The sequence below is a fragment of the Chinchilla lanigera genome, unplaced genomic scaffold, assembly GCF_000276665.1.
Source record: "Chinchilla lanigera isolate Chin_1 unplaced genomic scaffold, ChiLan1.0 scaffold00089, whole genome shotgun sequence".
Lineage (NCBI taxonomy): Eukaryota > Metazoa > Chordata > Mammalia > Rodentia > Chinchillidae > Chinchilla > Chinchilla lanigera.
The window spans coordinates 8,066,142-8,089,083 of NW_004955490.1; the positions used below are offsets into that span (position 1 = coordinate 8,066,142).

Sequence of the window (22,942 nt, forward strand, 5' to 3'; positions counted from 1 at the left end):
ATCTGAGGAAGGCGGACACAGGCTATTCTTCCAGATTCATCCCATTAAAAGAAATGGTTTCTCCAATCCTCTTAAATAATTACTGTTTTTTTTTCCCCACTCCTCGTTACCTCAGGTCATTTTCTCATTGGTTCCCTCAAGAAACCAAGCCATACATCAAAACACCAACTCTTTGCTAAAGCAAGAATGATTTGACTCTTGTGACACAAACTGGACCCTGATCTCTATTTGTCATGCTCTGTGAAGGCAGATGTATTCACACACACACGAGCACACTTCCACACACTGCCATGACACAGTAAGTCTCAAACACTAAAAAAGGGTACAGCCTTTCTCCTGTTCTGTTGAAGGCCATTAAGTGTTTGTACAGCCTCATGCTTTCTGAAAGGCACAAGGGAGATATTATTTAAAGCTAGGCAAGATTCTAAACTTAGGGTTTTGATGTAGGAATTGACCCCTGGGGTATGGAGTCGAAGGAGAGGTAAAGAAGAGAAGAAAGGCCAATCTACCCAAACCTGAGTTTTCCCAGTTGTGAGAAGACAGCTTCATTCTTAAAAATAACCCAAGCCAGTGACCCTATAACTACTCTTTGACATGTTCTTTTTTGACAACTTGTCTATACACTGACATTCCCAGTTCTTCCAAAAACCAGAAGCCGGATTTTTCACTTATGCTTTGGGGGTCATATTCTGCCTTTTTTGACTGCTTGTCTTAAAATACTTATTTTGCTTTTACTTCAGTCTGTCACTTTATGTATCAATTACATATGGCCTTACAACAACAGAACACACCATCTGGTCCACAAACTAAAGCCCACACCCTTATGCCAGAGTTTATTCCTTCCCCAAACATTTATTTGCTGTTGTATAGACATAGGCTACATCCCGGAAGATGCAGGTGACATACTGGATGTGTATTCCATAGGTCTACTCTTTCTAAGACCTGTTAGAAAATAACCAGACCCTCAAGCCAGATGGAACAAGTAGCCACCTCTTTTCATTCCAAAAGGCTCTGCAACCATGGAGCAAAGAAGCATACCTCCCCTTCTCCCCTTATTAGAAATGTTACCCAAACCATCCCACGTCCTTCTCCCTCCAACTCTTTGGGTATACAGCATAATGAAATCTCTAGCTTAAGAGGGTAAATTATTATTTAGACCTTCTAAAGAAAAACCTGTACTAAAAATATACATTTATTGTTTATATTGATAATGCTCAGAATAGTGAGCCAAAGCCAACTCTACATTCCTGCAGGCCTCAGAACTGTATTCTACTTGCACTGTTCCTCTTCAGTGCCAGCCTCTCATGTACATCCTCTTAATCTTTCATCCGCTCTTCCTTCGTGTCTAATTTCTAGACCATTACAGTGCTATAACACTCAATCCTTGGCTCCTACTCAGCTCACTGCTGCATGCCTCTACCGGCATGCTGAAGACTCTCCCATCTACTTCTCCAGCCCTCACTTCAGTCACTGGAAAAGCCTGAATTTCAATTATTTCTAGAACATTTGCCTTTTCAGTTCTCAGAGTATAATATTCTCTTGCTTCCTCTCTTCCAGATGTTTGAATAAACTTTTTTCTCTTGAACCAGAATACTCCCCTTCCCTGTCCCCATTCTTATGCCCTGATCAGGAGACATGGTCAAAAACTGACCACGAGTCTCTTCCACTGTCTCTCCTGTACTCGCTCATGAGTCTGTGTTTACAATGTCTTATACCTGTGTCCTTAATTGTTTGTCTCCCCAAAACTACGGTGTACACCGAGATATAGCTACTTATTGGTCATTCTATTATCAGAGGAGACAAAGAACCAAAGACCATTACCTCACTACATGAACCTTCCATGAACTTGAAGGCCATCATCACATTGTTTCTTTTTAAACTTCACTGCTTTGGGTTCAATCATTCTTGTTTCCTCAAACTTTCCTCATCAATTTATATTTCTGTAATATGTTTCTTTGCCCAATAATAACAGATAGGATTTTTATCAACTTAAGAATAATCTGAGGGGCTGGGGATATAGCTCAGCGGCATAGCACCTGCCTGGCAAGTGCATGGTCCTGAGTTTGATTCCCAGTACCAAAAAAAAAAAGAATAATCTGAGATAACATTTTGCAAACTGTTCCCCAACTAATGATTTGTTGGCCCTTTTCAGATGTTGACAAGGAGACAACTTGGAACCAAAAAAATCAGGAACACAAAAAAATAAGATCACAGATAATAGAAGTATCTGTTAAACTTCCTTTCAAACCAAAGAAACAACAAAAAACCTCTTCTCATACAGAGTCCTATTAATACTAACCAAATACAGAGCCAAAGCAATAATACAAATCATGGAAGAAAAATAACAGAGATTCAAAGCAATTTTAGAGCACAGTTTGAGAGAGATGGAATAAAATGTATTCGTATCCATATACATACATGAAACATGCGCAGACTTACATATATTTTATGCAATAGGGAGCAAGCCTAAAGTAGTTAAGAGACCACCAAGAAGCTAACTCTACACGCAGTAATGGTTTTCTGACCATGAGTTGAGCACTGGCTTAGCTGAGAAATACCTTGAAAGAGACTGGCCCCAGTCTCATTCACACATGTCCACTGTAATCACTACCACAGCTTAGAGAGCACAAATAGGGGCCCAAATGTTGGCTTTTAGTACATTAGCTACTTTAATTCGGGACTTAGGTGACAGCAAGATACAGCTTTTTCTGTTTCTGCACGTGCAGTGATCCATCCGGCCTCTAACTGAAGATTTTTCTTATTATATGTAGTCTTGCTTATTTATTAGAGTTATCTCTAGCCTCAGGAAAGCTTTTAACTGAGGATCTAATTCTCCCTAGTGTGGGCACAGAAAGCTTGCCTTACAGTCATGGCCCCTTTCTACCCAGCTGACCAGCAGATATCACAGACTCTCATCTTCACACACAGTGACACATATTTATAGATACACTGATTCTCAGGCAGGATCATTCTCAGCTACTCGTTCATGCAGAAGTACACACACTTGTACACACTGATGCACACGTACAAGTATGCAAATATACCCTCCCTCAACCCAGTCCCTCATAAAAGTATTTCTCTTTCTTACACTTACTTTCACATTCATGCTGGTTCAGAAATAGTCAAATGTCCAGTGGTACATAAGTTGAGAAGGTGTCTATCTTGGCCAACAGAAGTGTCAAATGGATGAGTAGACAAATGACTGAGTGAGAATGAGTGAGTGGATGGCAAAGTGACTGAGCTGGAAGAAGGACAAGCAATCACCTGTGATAAAATTGTACAATATTGTATTTTCCAACATTTTAGCACTCATTGTGGCTTTCCTTTGAATGTTTCCCAAGTCTCAAATCTCCTTTCTCTTTGTTTGGCCATCACTTGCTCCGTGTCCGTCTCTAGATAGATGGATGGATAGACAGATAGACAGATAGATAGATAGTTTTACTTCTCCATGCCAAAAAATTTTATTCCAGTGTCAGGTAATATTTTACAAGATTCCTGATATGTACACTTAACTTTATTTAAGATTTATTTATAGTAATAAATTTGTAGAAATGTAATAAGAAAAAGAAAATGTGCTCATTTATTCCTTTCAGAAAATTCCTCCATTCTCCCTGGTTTTCATCAGCTATATTTTTGGCAGGCTGCAAGCATGAAAACATGAAAACATCACTCTCAAAGAGAACTATATTAATCACATCTGATTTATATAGATGTGACCATAAGGTTAGGCAGTTGGAAAATCTAGCAATCAAAATGAATAGGCACTTAAAATTAAGGACATTCCATACTTTTGCTAACACTCTGATTTTGAAAATTGCCAGTAGTTCACAGGAGACTTTTTTCAGACTTCTAAAGTAGTCACAGGGTTTTTAATCAACTAAGATGAGAATTAAAGCAAGCTACAGTCACTGGTATACTTCCTGCAGAACCATTATGAGGACTTAATTCAGTTGGATTTCTTGAGCATTACATATGCATGCTAGACAATAACGAGGATACTAGAAAAATAAAGGATATTGTGCCTGGCCTCATGAAATTTAGGAAGTACGTGAGGTGTGTTGGATTGGCCTTGCGGGGTTTGAATTGAGCACTAAAGAATAGGTAGAATTCCTAAGCAAGCCACGGGAAGAAAGCTAGTGAAATTTAAGAGAAAAGAGACTGGGTTGTTTAGCAGGCAGTGAGGAGGCTCACCTGGGTAGATGAAGGAAGCCGTGTGACAGTATTAAGGGAAAAAAATAAATGGTCATCATGAAGTCAAGTTGTACAGGACTTAGAATATCAAATTGAAGTCTACTGGCAATAGAGAGCCCCTGACATTTTGCCTCCTTTTATAAAGCTAACATTTAATAATACAAAACCGTTAATATTTTATAAGGGGAGGAACTCATGGGATGAAAATTCTGAAATATGAAGCAGTTTTAAGAGAAATGCAGCATATATCATGAAATATATATATCTTGGGAAAATATATATATACAAATATATGTATATCTATATCTATATATATCAGGACTTGTAAGTGAAAAAGAGAGATAATGGAGAAAATATTGTGATAGGTCCCACAATTATAATGACTGTCAGGAACACAAGTATTCTTTGAAATGGAAGAATTAACTGAACCACTGGTACCTTCTGAGGGACATCTGTCATGCATCTTAACCTTATGGGTAGACTAGACAGTTAAATAAAATCATAAAACTATATAAGTACCCCAAGCTCTCAGAATCCATTGAGTATATGTTAAGAAGACAAGCTAACTTTTTCATATTCTGCCCTTTTATCTATAACATGGCTTCTTTAGTCTTTGTTGAACAAGTAAATATCAGTGGTCATTAATCCTAATCAAGGAGGTTAGTACATAAAAGGTATTATAAATCCCAAAGCTCCAGGAGCAAAAAGCAAAAATAAAGACCATATCAGTTACTAGCCAGAGTCAAATTACTTGAGGGGGGGCGGCTATCACTCCTCCCTCCCCTAACAGAACTCCCCTGCTTCTCTTAAGGCTAGGGGAGCATGCTTAGGCAGTCTTCTCACAGCTTCTGCCAGTCAGCTTTCTCCTACATCCTCAGGGAAGAATCAAGTAGATTAGGAGGATAATCCTAAATGCTTTTTAAATTTAAAATTAACCCAGAGAAGTGACACTAAAAGTCAGAATTCCTCTCTCTTTAACATGGAGAAATAGTATCCTTCTACATTTGGCACCAAACCAAAGTGACTCCCCCGACACACATACACACAAGCAGACCTCCCTCTTCCCCCCAAAGCCCAAGATGTCCCACACAACATAACAAACCACACGACTGGGAATGACTCATATTTCTACTCTTCATCCAAAAATGAGTAAAAATAGTTTCCACTTAATTTATAATCAGGATTTTCTGCACATATTCTAAAATATTAAAGGGGACGTATTAAAAATCTGGCCTTCCTCTCTCCAAAAACTACTGATTAGTCACAGACTGAAGCATCTTTTGATAAAATACTTTTGTGCTCTCTCTATCCCTGGAAGGAAGGGCTATGTAGCTGCATGATGCCAAATGTCTAATCAATCATCAGATGTTTTCAAATAGCCGTTGTTCTGTAGATACAGGCTTACTCTATCCAGTCTTTTTGTTATCTCAGCAGTACATACGGATACAGATATTGCTGTTTGGAATATTTCTCAAGGCCAGTGCCTTATTATAGTCCTAACACCTGCAAATATTTGGCAGAGATTGTTCCATCCTCTCCACGTCTTCCATTCTTTCTACAATCCCACCCCCATCTTTTGTCATTATGAAGCTGTAAGTTTATATAACATGTCCTGATAATCATTTATCTATGACTCATGAAATGTACAGCTTCTAGAGCATAAAGTGAAGTTTTAAATCGTATTTCAAGGGAGAATCTTAGACCCAAGCAAAGTGGCTGCAGGGTATAGTAGAAAGAATAGTTAACTTGGCCTAGGACCTGAGTTTCAGATCAAGCTCTTTTACTACTAACCAGCTCAGTGACTTTAACCAAATCACATAAACTATCAAAGTCTCCCTTTACGCATCTTTAAAGGACAGGGCTTTCAATTAGACTAGGCTCTCGGCAGAATATTTTATGATTCTAAAAGCTGAAATCAATGAGAACTTCCCTCTTCAGCTCTGACATGAAAGTATCACCTCGAGTGAACACAAAAGATAAACACTGAATTTTATCCACATGAAATATAAACAATAACCAAATAAATACAAACCATTGTTACTGTGCCCACTCTCAATATTACCTACAACAAAGTACAGAAGGAAAAATGTATCCTATTTTACTGGTCCCCTCACCAATATAATCTATAATTTATTTTTTATTAGTACATATTTGTAGAACATAATGTTTCCATTCCTTGCGTGGAGTTGGTACACGGACATAACACATCTTAATTCCTTTTTTCATCTCCTTCTCTCACCTCCCTCCCTGTCTATCTCTTGATCCTATTCCCATCTGAGAAAGATTTACCCCCATACTTCTTATTATCCTTCTTGTATTTTGCTTTTCATTTATACTGTGGGTTTCTTACATAAAAGAACCCATGCAATTTTTAAGCTTGTGTGTAACTTTTTATGTTCAGTTTGAATGAATTTTCAAGAATATGCAAAAGGAATATCTCTACTCCCTTCTGGCCTGCTTCCATGCTATCTAGGTCTTTCTTCTTGCTTGGATTATATATTCAAGCTTTATTTTGAGGTTGTAGTCTTATCATCCATTTCAACGTTTTATTTTTATGGAAATCTTTAAGTAGCTTCCTTCTTAAGAGAAATCATACCACATGGTAGGCAATGGGAATAGAACAATTTGCTATATCTGACATTTGTTAACATAAATGTAAGGTACGAGAACTTTAGAAATAGTCACTTAGCCTTGTATATAAACACTTTTTTCAGTGTTTTTTTTTTCACTTTCTCTTTTTAAATTTAAGTTTATTGATACAATTTAAGTATACAGAATGACCACTTTCATCATAAGACTTTGTATCTGTACAAGATATATCTTGATTCCTCTTTTTTTCCCATTCCCATCCCCTCTTTTCAAACCTCCTTCTCCTCCCCATTCATAAAGCTCGATTTTTATTTTATCCTTCTTTTCTCAAAATAGGGACAGGGTGAAAGAAGGGAAAATGTATGTAAATATTATATGGCACAACAACTTCAGAAAACTGTCCACTGGATATAAATGAAAGACTTGGAACTTCCAAGACAGGGATGGCAAACAAGTGCTTCTGTCTAATAGCCCACAATAAAACACACTGGCAGAAAATTTGATACTAGATTAACTATTGCCTTCAGTTTAAATTTTTAGTTCAGACATTTGACTATCCCTACAGATTTCATGGTATACTGGTTTCTTTTTTATTTTCTTTTTCTAAGGTAGGCTCAGAATTAATCTTGTATTAAGAGATTAATGGCCATTTGTAATAGTTAATGACCAACTTTTGTTTCTGTACTGTAATAAGTGTACAAACACAAACATATGTTAAAGTCTTCCACAAAAATCTCTCATGTACCATCTACATAGATAGACTCAGACACCTCCACCCATACCTACACAGACACACCCAAATTTATGCAAATCAGCACATATGCTAACTATAGCACTCCTACACAGCTACTCACTTAAAAGAAGAGGTAGAAAGATCATAGCAAAGATATGTTATGTGCAATGTCACTGACAGTCCAGAAAAGGTACTGCTTCACTGGACAGAACACTGATAGAGTAAGCCATGGACTAACTCCCCTAGAATTGTCCAGAAGAATATGAAGCAGGTTTATGCAACCAGTAAGGTCCCATGAGAGCTTGGAGGTGAGTAGGCTACTTGAGAACAACTTGGAGTTAACTCACTCATCAGATAGGAAAAATGACCCATTTTATTAGGGAACTTGATAACTGTATAATTATATAAGAGGACTCAAACTTGTGTGAGGGATAGCCCCAGATCCCTTACCTTGAGTTTCTCAAATCGATCATTCAAGGATGCGACTTGATGGTCTCGGTGACGACCCACTAGTTTGCATAAGGCACAGATCAACTGGTCATCAGACACACAGTACATGTTCACTTTCTCGTTCTCATGGTCCAGGCAGGTAATCCCTCGAAGATGTGTGTCTGGCACTGGTTCCACCAGGCGATGGCTGGTGAAAGGTTTCTTGTTGGGGTGCGTGGCCCGCAGGCAACGGTCACAGTAGGAGACCTCACAGGTGATGCAAGTCTTCACTGCATCCCTTGGTGGGTCCTGCTCACAGAATTGGCAAGCAATTCGCTCACTAGACATGGCGGAACTGGGCCTATAAATCCTTTCCCGTCGGTTCTCACTTGGGGAATTGGGCCCACTGACTGAAGCCTTCTGGAAGCGATCAATAATGTTCTGCAAGGTCACGTTCCTCTTGAGGCCATCCAGGCCCCTGTGGTTCAGTGAGATAACATATCTGCATGTAGGACACTGGAAAGCAGTGAGAGGTTCAATGGTTTCACCAGAGCTGCAGTTTGAGACCAAGATGCGATGGGCACAGTTGAAACACAGGCTATGCGCACAAGGGAGCAACAGGGGGTCTTCAAACAATTCAAGGCAGATTGGACAGGTCAATTCAGACTCCAGTGTTTCCATCTTTAGTGAAAATAATCCTGCTGAGGCATTAAGAACCACAGAGGCTGGGCTTTCACCTGCAAGGAATACAAAGCACAGTCATTAAGCATTTCCAAATTGAAGGTCGTAAATTACAGGACAGGTCATAATTATATTCTCCCAATGGAGACTTTACATTCTGGACTCCCCAGGGATGCTTGAGCAATACGAAAGTGATTTTGGAATTAATCAAAAAGCCTTTCTCCCTTTTCAAACCTTGTTTCTGACAAGTGTCTTTTTATCCTCCTGCACTAATAAATAGACTTGAGTGGCCACCTCTGAATCATGGTTTCCTGATTAATGTTACCATTCTAGCTCATAACACTGGCATGGATCATTCTCCTGCATTTTCCATTGACATCTCTTCTCTCGGACTATGATGAGCTGGAGGCCCTACAAAATTTTCAATCTCCATTCTCCAGTTCTGTTTTCTATTTCACTTCAAGCAAGATATAAGAGCTGCTTCCATTTCATAACCAGTGAAAGGAAAACAGAGCCATATTTCAAATTAACTCTCTACTTCCTGAAATGCTCCATTCTGAAAGCCTGCATAAAAAAGACAGCTACAGAAAAAATGTTGAGTTCAGAGTAAGTTCTTCGGAGTGTGAACTTTAATTATTTCCTATTACGACACATCGAAATTTCTCTTCCATCCCATTCTAATAAACTGAGGTGCTAGAGACAAAAGATCGTAATTTTCACTTTCCTTTCTTCCCGCACCTTCCGAAAAGCCTTCATTTCATCAAGTCAAATGAGAAAGAACTTCAGTGTTAAACTCGGAGGTATGATAGACACTGTGAAATGATAGGAAACCACCGAAGAGTAAAGGGCTTCTGGGATGTGGGAAAAGAGAAGGGAAAGAAGGAGAAATTTTGTATGTATGTATATACAGGATAGATAACATGGTTGTTCTTCTTTCTGCTGTTTCTATGCTGAAAGAAACTGTCAATGAGTCTTTGGTTGACCAGTATTGCATGTCTATATCTGTTTTCATGAGAAGCCACTTTGAAGATATCAATATGTAATACAACCACCATTGTTAATTCCCTACCACTTTGTTTGTAACTCTGTATTGTCTGTATTGTGCTTGTGATATGTTGTAAAATGTTGTATGTCTGTTAATGTTTCCCTCCTTTTATCCTTAAAATAAAAAAAAAAAGAACTTCAGTGTTATGACTTACTCAGCAATAGTTGCTGATAAGTGATAAAATCATATTATCTTGTGGCCTCAGCTTTATTATTAAACCCCTAAACTAGCACGATCCTACTCTAAAGCTCATCTCCCATGTGTCTTTCCATTCTTCCTAAAACAAGCAGATGCAATTTCTAGACAGAAATTAGCAAAGTAAGCAGCCAGAAATTTTCAAAACTGGTAGCCTTCATTTTAGTGTAGATCTGAGAGCAAAAGAAATCACCCCAACCAATAAGAAACTAACTACTTGGTCTGTCTATCTGTCCTCCAATTGGTATTTCTGAGCTGAATATACAAATATGTATTGTCATGGGTCTTTCATTAATTAAAATCCATACACCAAAATAGTCTAAGTTGGTCTTAACTAAGGAAAAATATAAAACATATCTTATTGACTGAAAATGTTAATTAATGTTACTATTTATAGGGAAGAGAATGGCATCTTTTGATTTTGACCAGCTTTTGTTCAACATCTCATACTAGTGGAAACATACACCAGACCTTGAAAATTGTATTCTTCTGTTTGTATATGTTCAGACATTGTTATGTATCGGTGATATCTGAGACATCACTCTCACAAGATACATGAATACTGACTACAATTATACCTAGTGCATAAGTACAATAGATGTACATCTAAAAGCTGTTTCTAAATGAAACCTTTTAAATGTACTGAACTAACTAGCTATTTAATGGAAAGTTATAGGAAATTGGGCTGTAAAAGGGAAGAATTTATAAAGCAGCCACTCTCTGTTCCGTAGGTGCAATGGTTTGTATAACTGCTTTTCCAAAAAAAGGTGAAATGTGTGATATTTTTATCTTATAATTTACAAGTACTTGAAAACTGTTGCTAGCATTTTGTGCCTTATAACATCTGTAGCATTCACCTATGAGAAAAAAGGTAAAAATTCATCATATATCTATATCTGTATCTATATCTATATCTATATCATCTATATCTATATTGCTACCTTTTCATTTTCTCTATCTGGTAAATAGCAAATTCCAAATCTAAAAACCTATGAATTCTTTCACACATTTAGCACTTCAACTACTGATGGCTTCCAAAACATTATTTTATTTCATATATATATATATTTCTAACTAACTCTCTCCTCTTGAGGACATCAACAATTTCACATTTTTATTCATGGTATGGTGACTCTTACAAGCTATATATTTAAAATTGTTAATAAAGAATTCCTTAACTAAAAAGAAGAAGAGGAGATCTAGCATTTACTGAGCACCTCTTGTATTCTGAGTACTATGTAAAGCATTTTACAAATACTATTTCATTCTATTCTTTCAGAAAACCTTGAGGAAGATATTATTACTCTGTCTATCATTTAGTTAGGAAAAGGGGAGTGTGAGTCATTGAGGAAATCAGCCAGGATATATCCAGAGCACAGGTCAATCTAATGCCAATGCCTGTGCTCTTTGCCCTACATCTTTATTTCAACCTTCCCACCTCCTTCACTTATCTTGACTATTTACAAGAGCGTTTCTAAACAGCATATTTCCACTTCCATTTTTGTCCCTGTGTGCCTCTGAATTTGCTACCTCTCGCTGATCCCTTCTAGAATCGTATGTCTTTCCTCTAGACCCATCTCCACTTCACCCTGCACTTCTATTACTATCTTTTCCAGAATGGATATCTACAAACTTCAACTTCTGGGTTGGAAGCTACCTAAGTTGGTCAATACCACTGCTGAAAGGCATGCCTGTGTGTGTCGAAACAAAGAATGTTATGTGAATGTCATATATACATTTTCATGGGGAGACAGCTTTCCATAGCTTTCAGAGGGTTATCATAAGCGTTCTTGACAGAAAAGTCAATCATCAGTACTCTAAAGTAACCTAACCTACCTGATTTCAGCTCTACAAAGAATAATATAAGATGGTTAAAGCCTGTTTTCTATACTATTTCTATTGTGTTCTACTTTATTATAATATAGTACCTGCTTTAGACAATTTGGGGGAACTGATTATTTTTTTTCAACTTCTTCAAATATCTGTTTATTTAACTCTCATTTATGAAATCTCTACCTGGTTATACCTAATGTTTAGGCATTCTTTCAACTATCCCCTATTTTCCCTGCCTGCATGGTTATCTAAGCATCTTTACAATAGCCTTTACATCCATTATCTCATTTAGCCTTCCTAATTTTCTAAAAGGTATGTATTACCATTATTTAAGAAAAGGTAATTTATCCACAGTCACATTTCTTTGAAAATAGCAAAGCTAATACTCATACTTAGAAAAACTGAGAAATAAACCCATATATTTATAGTCAACTTATTTTTGTCAAGTGTTCCAAAATCATTCAATAAAGGAAGAATACTTTTCTCAAAAAGTGATGCTAGGACAACTGGATCTCCACATGCAAAAAGATGAAGGTGGAACCTTACCTCACAACATATATAAAAATAATTCAAAATGGATTGATGATCTAAACATACAGACTAAAACCATAAAACTCTGGAAAGGAAAGATAAGTGTAAATCTTTATGATCAGGCAACAGCTTTTTAGACGATACCAAAAGAGCAAGCAACCAAAGAAAATACAGATAACTGTTACATCATCAAAACTTAAAACTTTCCCTACCACTTTGTTTGTAACTCTGTATTGTCTGTATTGTGCTTGTGATATGTTGTAAAATGTTGTATGTCTGTTAATGTTTCCCTCCTTTTATCCTTAAAATAAAATTTTTAAAAAAAGTGAAAAAGAGAACTCACAGAATAGGAGAAAATATTTGTAAATCATATCTTATATAGACATAACATCTACAAATATACTGAACTCTTACAACGCAACAATGGAAAAGACAACCCAATTTAAAAATAAGCAAAAGATTTAAATAGACATTTTTCCAAAAAAGATATCTACAAATAGCAAACAACCACATAAAAACATGTCCAACTTCACTAACCATTGTAATTTTATATCTTTGTTCACAGCACGGTTACTCCCATAATCTACGTATTCAGTAATTATTGACAAAATATTCCTTAAACTAGAGGGAATCTAGCACTTATTGTGCACCTTTTATATTCTGTACTGTGCTTTACATATAAAACCACATTGAAATACTACTTCACATACACCAAGGATGGCTATAATAAAGCAAAACAGAAAAGAGCAAGTGTCAACCAGGATGTGGAGAAATTGTTCATATGTTGCTGAAAGGAGTAGAAAATGGTACAGCTGCTCTGAGAAATAGTTTGACAGTTCCTAAAAATATTAAGTGGAGTCATCATATGACCCAGCATTTCTACTTCTAGGGGTAAAAACAAAACAACTGAAAATGTACTGATTCAAAAACTTCTACACAAATATTCATAGCACCATTATTTTTGGTGGCCAAAAGGGAAACAACCAAAAAGTTTATTGACTGCTGAACAGATACACAAAATGTGCTATATCCATACACTAAAATTTTGTGTGGCTATAAAAACGAGTGAAGTATTGCTCCATGTTGTACCATGGATGAGCCCTGAAAACATCATTCTGAGTAAATAAATCAGTTGCAAAGAGTCTTATATTGCATGATCCCTTTTATATGAAATGCCTGGAACAGACAAGCCCATAAGAATAGAAAGTATTCTATTCCTAGTTTCTGGGGGCCAGGAGGCAGGGAGGTAGAGTGACCATTCACAGCTACAGAGTTGTTTGGGATGATGAAAATGGTTTGGAATTCGATAGTGATGGTTGCACAACTTTGTGAATATGCTAAAAACTACTGAATTGTACATTTAAAATGGTAAATATTACGGTATATTAATTATTCATCAATTTAAATAAGGATTCAAACCAAGGTCTATCCGATTCTAGAATGTAAATACTTAACCACTATACTGCCAACTGTGTTAATTGTATAGAGTTTATGAACTCTATTAAGTTGCTTATTCCTTTCAATTTTTCTAGGTCAGTGATTCTCTGTCTAGGTTTTGCAATATCCTGAGATAATTTTAATGACCAACAGGTGTCATAAAATTCTCAACTCCAAATTTTTATTCACTTAAAAATATTTGAGTGATTCCTGAAAAATACCTGACACCTACCATCACAAAATACATTTAGCAGGAAAAAGTCACATGACAAAAATATACTGCAACTTTAAAATTTTTTCCCAATTTTTGTTTTTATTGGTACATGTTTGTAGTACATAATGATCACATACTTCACGGGGCACCTTGAAAAATTTGAGTAACTTATCTATGCAAAATTAGAAAGCAGGCCCAGGACAAAGACAGAATGTAAACCTGACAGGGTATAACCCAATGACAGGTAATCATGAAACTTGGGGCTGGGGATTCAGCTCATCGGCACAGCACTTGCCCAGCAAGAGCAAGGTCATGAGTTCGATTCCCAGTACCAGAAAAAAAAAAAAAAAGAAACTTACCAGAAAACACAATAGTTTGTCATTAAAATGTATTGATAAAATTACTGGGAGGGCAGAACCATTTGTCATATTGAGAAATAAATGAAAACTAGGCATGGTGGCACATGCCTGTAATCCCAATACTCCAGAAGGATCATGAGTTCAAGGACAGCTGAGCTATGTAGTGAACCCCTGTCTTAAAAAACAAGGAAAAAAGGAAGGGAGGGAGAGAGGGAAGGAGGAAGAACATGAAGAGACAAGTCCTGCATGTGCTTAATTTTCTTTCAAATCATTTAGTTACTGCTGTGTAGTCAAATATGCATGTTTATGTATTTGCCTTTGCTTTATCATACTATAATTGTAATTGTTTCTGTACAGTTTATCTTTATCCTGCACTCCTCTTCAGGCTGAGAACTGTCAAAAAAGGAAATGAATGAGAATAAACTCACTGATGAGGTATCAGAAAGCTCTGTGCCTGGGTAGAAAAAAAGTTTCAACGACAGTGGTTAAGATTTTAAAAATGGGGGCTGGGGATTTAGCTCAGCGGCAAAGCACCTGTCTGGCAAGCGCAAGGTCGTGAGTTCGGTTCCCGGTATCGGAGAAAAACCAAAAAAAAAAAAAAAAGATTTTAAAAAAGCATTCTATACTCACAAGATGATTTCAGCATTGCCCTCCAAATCCAGCATTTAGCTAACTGTGATAAACACAGAAGCTGTGACCTGTACTTGCAGAATTCTATCATTTCAAATGTTATTTGAACATAATTAATCACCACAGCTGCAGAACATGGCTCTGGGTTGTCACTTCCTCCCTGAGGAGCCACAGTCTACCCTCCTCCACAGAAAATCCTTGAGCGTGAAACCAAGCCTGACCTCTGCGCTGTACACTGTACATTGATAACTGAGCTAGGTTGTAGGGCTTTATTTTTTAATGTTCCATAAAAAAATAAATATTCTTCAGAATAGTAACATTAACCTCACAGGAGAACCTTCTTAAAATACTAGAAACTGACCCCCTGCCTTGGGGAATGAGCAAATGAGTCCTGGCTTAATCTACTGTTTCCTCAACTATAAAATGTTGTTCAAGTTGGACTAGAATTAACAGATGATTCCTTTAAGATGTTTTCTAGCGCTAACATTTTATTATTATAGAGTTCTTGTTATCAGTTGCCACATAGGAAAACACCTTGGATTGCAAACCAGCTCACAAAAACATGTACTGTATCTTATTTATTAGTGTAACTAGAAAGGCTAACAAGTGTATGGACATCATCACCTAAGGAAATGGAAATAAACAAAATTCATGATTTTCTTTTGGCTCAGTCAAGGTGTTAAAGTACAGTGAAAGCCTTGGTGAGTTATACCTCAAGGAAGATACAATAACTGTTCCTGTGGACATTCATGGGGATCAAGGGAGTCCCATGTCAGTATAAACTAATGGTGCGCCTTTTGGAACAGAAAAACAAGACAATCAAATCCTAAAACATTATGATTAGTAAAGACCCTTTTGGAGTTCAAAAAAGATAGTTTCAGAACATAAAAGGCAATCAATGTATAGAATTATCTATCACTCTATAGAATAAGGGCTAAAAAGAGAAACTCTGAAAACAAGGCACAGGTGGTCAGTAATCATAATTAATAATAATAGCCACCTTACATCTGCATAGTATATTACACTTTTCAAATGGGTTCAAAGCCATTATCTCATTCAATCCTCATAACACAGCCTGGTTGTTGTCCTGGTTGGAAAGTGAATTAGTTGAGCAATCCTAAGTAAGACATTTAAACTTTTCAGGCCACAGGTTCTTCATCTACTGAATAAAAAACGTGCCCTATGCACCTCACAGGCTCTTGTGAGGATCACGTGAGGATAAAATATAATTATTAGCCTGTTTTACAAATATTAATATACGTTCACAGATAAGAGACATGGAGCATATTAAAATGTTGAAAATGTTTGGAAATTCACCCCGAAACACATGGTTGACATAATGGAGGACAATCACACTTCTGAAAAGATTTCCAGAGGACCATGGGTCTAACTGTGATATTTCTTATGCTCATATGGCTTCCCCCTTAGGCTAGGATCCCCCTCCAAGGGAAGAACTATCTCAGCTCTTTTCTCTTAAGCTTTCAAAATACAGAGGGAGAACTCAAGATTGAAGGTTGATTACCAGAGCCAGTTCCTGTGTAATAGATTATTAAAGCCTACTTAATATTTTATAGTGCATGGATTTAATGGTATTTTCCTTTCAATAGTTAGCTCTTAAATCCAACTACTGGGTATTTTATGCAATACAGTTATCATGAACATTAAAATGAGTATCAAAATAGCAGAACTAAAGGTGCCAAATCTGGTACAAATGCAAAAGATTAATCTAAGTAACCAAGAAAAGAATTTGTCAGGGTAACCCCTGATACTTGATGGGAATTCAAGCACAATTTATAATACTATCACCTTAATGCAGATTATTCTGGCAAGGTTATAAGGTTAAGGAACAAATGGAGAACAAACTTACCTATTGCTTCCAGTACAGCTTTTCATCTGTTCTAGGGCAGCTTTTCCCAATCTGTTTCCCACTGAAATAGTTGTGAATTTTTAAAAGTTCACTGCTCCACCTGATGGGCAGTTATATCTACTTCTACAGAGTGAAACCAGCAACATATACGTATGTAGGGCATGCTGTTGAATGTAACACTGAGAGAACCCAAAGTTCAGGTCAGAAACAAGGGACAGAGAACAGAGGCCTATTTGAAATCAAGCTTCTACTCTCTTGGGAACCACATGAATCCTAGCAACACTGAACAAAGGGCTATAGAAAAAGTGATTGAGAATTCTGAACTGTAAACCTTTTTTCTATCTCTGGGTTGGTATATATTCAGACACTTGCTTGTCCTGCATCAGCATGTCTGCCGTGCTATACATTATGCTCCTCTCAAGGCAATCTGAAAATTCTGGATTATATATTTCAGGAGGGTTTTAGGTTATATACTAAGGTTGTTACGAGATCATCTGGTCTCTGTAAGATAATGTCCCAGCCACTAGGGACGCTGTTTGTCAACCAGAGGAGTCTGACCTGCAGGAAAGAGGCTGGAGACAAAGCCCAAGGTCAGGCAGTCAGATTGTTGCAGGGAGTCATGAAACCAAGTGGACTAACTCTTATAAATGGTGCTTTGCTAATTCACTTAAGCTAAACCAGTATTCTAGTGTGTATTCAGGAGAACTCACCCCATGTGGAGAAGGGAATGGTGAGATGCTGGCACATTACTCAAAATCCCTCCACCACCTATACTTTACAACAACTTATACCAGCTTATAGAATTTTTAAGGGCAAATGTAGGATCTGGAAGACGATCAAAAACATTGTATCTGCATATGTTTATGAAGGAGGAGAAGATGAAAAAGTAACAGAAAGCTCTACAGACCTATAGAACCCCCAGGAAACTCTTAGCAAAGTTTTAATACATAAAAACAAGAGATAAACATGTACTAACCCTTGGAGAGAAAGGCAATGAAAAAGGACTAGCTGTCTGCTCAGGGGGATAACTGGAGTTGGAATTTCTTGTCCTACACCACTTCATTTGATCTTCTCACTGGCTTGTGTTACCCAATATACTGGTTGAAAAATAGTTTTCTTCTCTCTTCTGTATTCTGCTAGTGCTGAGCACAATATTTTTGACAGATCTGAAATAGGAATTAATGCAATAACGCCTTGGCATCAAAATTTCATCCATCAAAAAGTGAATAGTTTTGAACTCTCCTGAACTGCAGTACATCCAGTATGAACAAGTTATACTTCATATTTTGATGATGCAATGCTCCAAGTGAAAACACTCAAGTTAAGTAAGAAGGTGCTTCATAAAGACAAAGCCTCATTTTCTCTTTTGCACAGAAGAGCGGACAAAAATGTAATGCTAAATGGAAATGGCAAACCCTTGGGCCTCCTCTGGTAGTGAAGTCCAGAGAGGAACAGCGAGGAGCATATCAAGATCCATAAAGTCTGAATGACAGAAACACATGAGTTGATGCAGGTACCTCCAAGAGCAGCCATTTGAGACATACTCTGTGCCTCAGCCCTGTCTTCACCCTCTCTAGAGCTCTATTTCCTAATTAAACAAGAGGAAACTTGAGTTCTAAGGGACAGAATGAAAAGACAGCATTCTCTCCTTTTCAGCAAGCCAATGAGGTTTGCTGAGTGATAAAGACAAGCTCCTCCTGTAGTTTCCTTCTTAGTTGTGGTGTCAGCAGATTTTATGGGAGGAGGGATGAGGGAATGGACAGGCTCACTACCCAGAGCAATATCTGGATGCAATTATGAGACTCCACTGGCACTACTTTAACATTTGCAAGTTGGAGCAAGTTGCACTGCTCTTAGAGGGATTAACCAAACCAAGTTCATCTGAATCAATTTGCACTGTTTGAATGATATGTTTGTGAAGCAACCAAGTCCCTCTGATTTGCAACAGTACTTCCTGGAGGTAGCCTTGCAAGGTATAACACGCTAGCTGAGAACTCTAGTCATAGTGAAAGTAAACAGAAGAGACACAACCAGCCCTTCAGTCTTTCACTTCTACCCTGCCCAACACAGCACTGCTGCATCCTAATCCTGAAGCAGCAAGTATGGACTCTATCCTGGAACAAACAAGAGGACAAAATGTTGGGCCAAGTCTGGAGCCTCAGTCCAGTCAGTAGAGAACTCTGTACATTATAGGTGCTTAATACTGTCAACTCACTGCTGCTAGATACTAATCGTGTTTATATGGCCAGGTCTGAAATTACTGATACCATCTTTTATTAGAAATTAACGAACGGCCCCCATATAGGCTAAAAATGGGTGAGGTTATGTTTTCCAATAAGTCTGACTCAGAGTGTTAGGTGAAAGCATCTTAGAGATGATACACAACTCAAAATCATCACCATTACACTGTATGCCTATTTGTATATTTTCATTCTCTTGTACATGCATCAAGAGAGTTAAAATAGACTTAGGGCCTATATACAATGACAGATTTGAACCCCTTAATGGCAAATTAAGGTTTCTGTAAACTAGGGTTCACTTAAATCCAGTCAATCCACTAAGTCAATAAAAGGTAAATGAAGTGCTTTCTTTGAAAAGTATAATGTGAAGGGTTTACAGAACCCTTTCATCTTCAGAGGACCACGCCAAGACTCACAATATCCAGTACACAGTATTATGCCTTTTATACACATACACCAACTATGAAACAAAGGTCATGGGAATGTGCTATGGCCATAAAGCTAAGGCAACGTAAGATTTTGGGGTGAACTCTCTGATCTTCTCGGCCCCTAGACCTACATTTCAAACACATAAGTCAATTTGGGAGAGACTGCAGAACTCTAATTCACAATATGTATCTGTATTAAGCTAACTGATTGGACAGGAATATATAAAATTAGCGAAGATTTTCTCCCTCAGGGAAGTGATGAGTGAAGAGGAGGTAGAAAGAGGGATGGGGAGAGCAAATTATCTGAGGCAGTGCAAAACAGCTCCCAGAACAGAAGAAAAGCAGGCGAGTGGAACTCCCTATTTGGCAACTTCCCTTCTGTTGGAACTTTGTCAGAGAACCCTTTAGAGTGCTGACAGGGTACAGAAGGGTTAAAGGCAGCCCTTATGGTCTAAATTCAGAATCAGAAAAATTAATCCCCATACGGTACTTGTCTATTTGCAGTTCTCAATGTATTCCTTCATGAGGACGCCTTCCCAGAGACACAAAATCATCACCATCCACTGGCCTCACACTCAGAAAGCCTCAGAAAGTCAATCTGCTTGAGAAGCAAGAGGCCGCATGCCTGGCAGTACACAGGTTAATGGGGAAAGGCTGGGGGCAGAGGGGGTCCGGTGGGAGACTGAGGGCGCAATGGGCGTTATGAGGCAAAATAAGGTGAATGATCATGAAGGAGCATACAGCAAAGTGGAAAAAGTAAAGAGCCCAACCCCCCACGATCCCCTTTTCCTGCTCTAAGAAGAGATGCCTCCAAAAAATAATGTGGGGCTCACGAAGTGCTAAGTAACCTAAACCGGATCGTCACCAGTAATGTTACTGTAAATCTACTCCGCCATTATTTACTTAATTTTTTACGAGGCAGAAATGGAAAAACCCCACCTTTCCCTGGCTTAGTTGCAGTCTGTCCAGTAGAAATATGTAAGTTTTCCCTTTCCTCCACAGAACTGGTTTCACAGCTAGGCCAGAAATAAGGAACTACCCGGAGAGACTGGAGGATCGCTCCCGGAGCGGAGCAGGGATTAAGTTTCACCGGGCCTCCCGCCTCCCGCCGGCAGGGTGTCCGCAGCATCACAGGCACCGCGGGGTAGACTGCCGACCTAGGGGCGCTGCCCGGGCCAAGGAAACTGCAGACCCACGGAGCGTGGGAAGGCGGCGGTGCCCTTTCCCAGACTCGCGCCCAAGGCGCCAGAGGAGCCGTTCTACTGCCAATGCCCGGCCCGGCCCGGCCCGGCCCGGCCCGGCCCGGCCCAGCTGCGCGAGAAGCCTCGGGCCGGCCCCGCCTGGCACCAGGGAGTGCAAACTCAGTCCCAGGAGGGCGGCAGCAGAAGCCCGCACCCAAACCGAATGACGGGGAGCGGGTGATGGGCCGGGGCCACTGCGGCTGTCGCTTCGAACCTCGCGGGCCCCGTCTCCCCTCTCCACCGAGCACAGCAGCCCTCGAGCAGCGCCGGGCCCCGGCGGCACCTGAAGAGCGGCCAGAGCCGGGGCCGAGCCCTACGGCGGAGGCGACGCTCGACCCCCAGGACCGCGGCGAGGGGGCGCGTTTTACCCGTAGCGTTCCCGGGTGCCAGCCATCTCCTACGCGCGCTCCAGAGCGCCCGACGCTCGCCTGCTTCCGCAGCAAGCTGGCTCGGGCTCCCGCGCGAGCTCCCGGGCCTCCTTCGCTGCCGCCGCCGCCGCCGCCGCCGCCCCCGCACCACAGCACTCGCCCGCCAGCCCGCGCGCCTCGCAGGGGACCGCACAGCCACCGCGACGTCGCCGAGGCTAGGTCTCCTGGGCTAAACTTAAAGAGTTTTCGCCCCTCAGTCCAGGGGCAGCACCATGACACCACAGCAGCACCACACTGTCATTTCCGCTGCCGCAGAGGGGGAAAAGGCAACCCCTTCGAACAGGGGGGTGGAGTGGGTGCAAACGGGGCTGAGGCTGACACCCCCGGCAGCACTGGGAGGGGCCCCGGCAGAGGGGGCGCCAGGCCACCTTCCCTCGCTCACCTTCCGCCTCCCCTGCCACTCCCAGCTCCCCCAGCCCCTCCTCTGGAGGCGCGTTTACTTGTTTTCTCCCCTGGCAGGAAGGACCCGAGAAACCTGAGCAAGCAAAGGCGGTGGGTGGGTGGGGTTCGGGTTACTACAGTACCTACCAGCTGATTCCAGCAGCCTTTTCTCCAGTGCCCTGTCATCTTGAACGAAGACACACCGAGAGGGGCCCGAGCGGGCATGCACGCGCGCGCGCGGGCGCGCGCGTTTGTGTGTGTGTGTGTGTGTGTGTGTGTGTGTGTGTGTGTGTGTAGTGCGAACAAGACAGAGAAACTGAGACGGAGAGAGAAAAGAGAGAGGGGGAAGAAGAGGGAGCGGGAGAGAGGAGAGGGAGTGAGTACAAAAAGAGCAGGAGTGCCCACAATGTGTGTCAGATGCAGGAGACTAAGACCAAAGTCTTCTCCCACCACCCACACCCTTGGCCCCACAAAGCCCCAAGTTGTAGGAAAAAGTCTTTGCACACGCCAGTGAGAAGAGTGCCTGGGTCCTCCGCATAGGTCCTCTAGGTAAAGTTAACTACAGAGTAAAACAAAAATAGTGGAGGAGGCAGAAAAGGGCAGACAATTAAAGGAAACCTAACCCTTTTTTCTTTTTACAAACAAAGTGCTTGTTTTTTATTGGCCTTGGCCGAAAGTTGTACAGATGGATTAAAGCCACTAAATAGGGGAGTATTTTGCACCTTCAAACCCTTGACAGGCAAAACAAGAGGGTCATTACAAAGAGAACAATAGGGCAGATGCTAGCTATCCATCTTACCCCTAATGATTGGTTCATTTGGAACCCAGGAGCCTTCTGCTGGTCTGAAGTCAACCTGTCGGCTCACCTTCATTGGCTCACAGGTCCACTCCCAAGGTGGATAGGAAAGGGAAAGAAGGGTCAGGAAGCCCCATGGGAGATCTGTTTCTAACTGACATGGAGCAAAAGGGAGCAAAGAAGCCAGAAAATAGGAGGAAACAATCCCTTTGTATAGCCCTCCTATTTTTCTGAACAAGTCTAGAAAAATTAAGGTAACTCTGAGTGTATCCTGTCAGGGAACCAATAGCAATCAGCCAGCACCCCTGTTAAACAATGTAAGAGAGAGTACTGAGGCACATAAGGCATAAATCACAACCTGGCTACCCTGAGGAAAGTTTGGCCCTCTGAGAAGTAAAAGTTAAGGAGTCATGCCAAAAGCACAGGCAACAAAAGGAAAAATAGGCAAATATGACTACTTAAAAATTTTAAAATATCTACATAGCAAAGGACACAATCAACAGAGTGAAAATGCATCCTGTACAATGAAAAACTATTTGCAAACCATATATCTGATGAGATAATATCTAGAATATATAAACAATTACAAGTCAACAAAAACTCTATTTAAAAATGGAAAATGGACATTTATCCAAAGGTGAAGAAAAGGGCAAGTATGTAAGATACTCAACATCAGTAATCATCAGGAAAATGT

The 22,942-nt window shown here is 39.8% G+C and overlaps 1 protein-coding gene across 5 annotated transcripts in view; it reads right to left on the minus strand.

The window, feature by feature from the left end:
• Nucleotides 1–22,942, minus strand: part of Mid2 (midline 2) — a 191,142-nt gene that overhangs the window by 88,371 nt on the left and 79,829 nt on the right. For 2 of the 5 annotated variants that reach the window (XM_005404684.2, XM_013504523.1), the window contains one exon: nt 7,964–8,679. In XM_005404684.2, coding sequence (XP_005404741.1) covers nt 7,964–8,623 — 660 coding nt within the window. In that variant the 5' untranslated portion in view covers nt 8,624–8,679. Of the gene's footprint in view, nt 1–7,963; nt 8,680–17,710; nt 17,816–21,011; nt 21,168–21,599; nt 21,712–22,942 lie in introns of those variants that run through there. The other 3 variants (XM_005404690.2, XM_005404688.2, XM_005404685.2) reach the window with 3 other exon arrangements.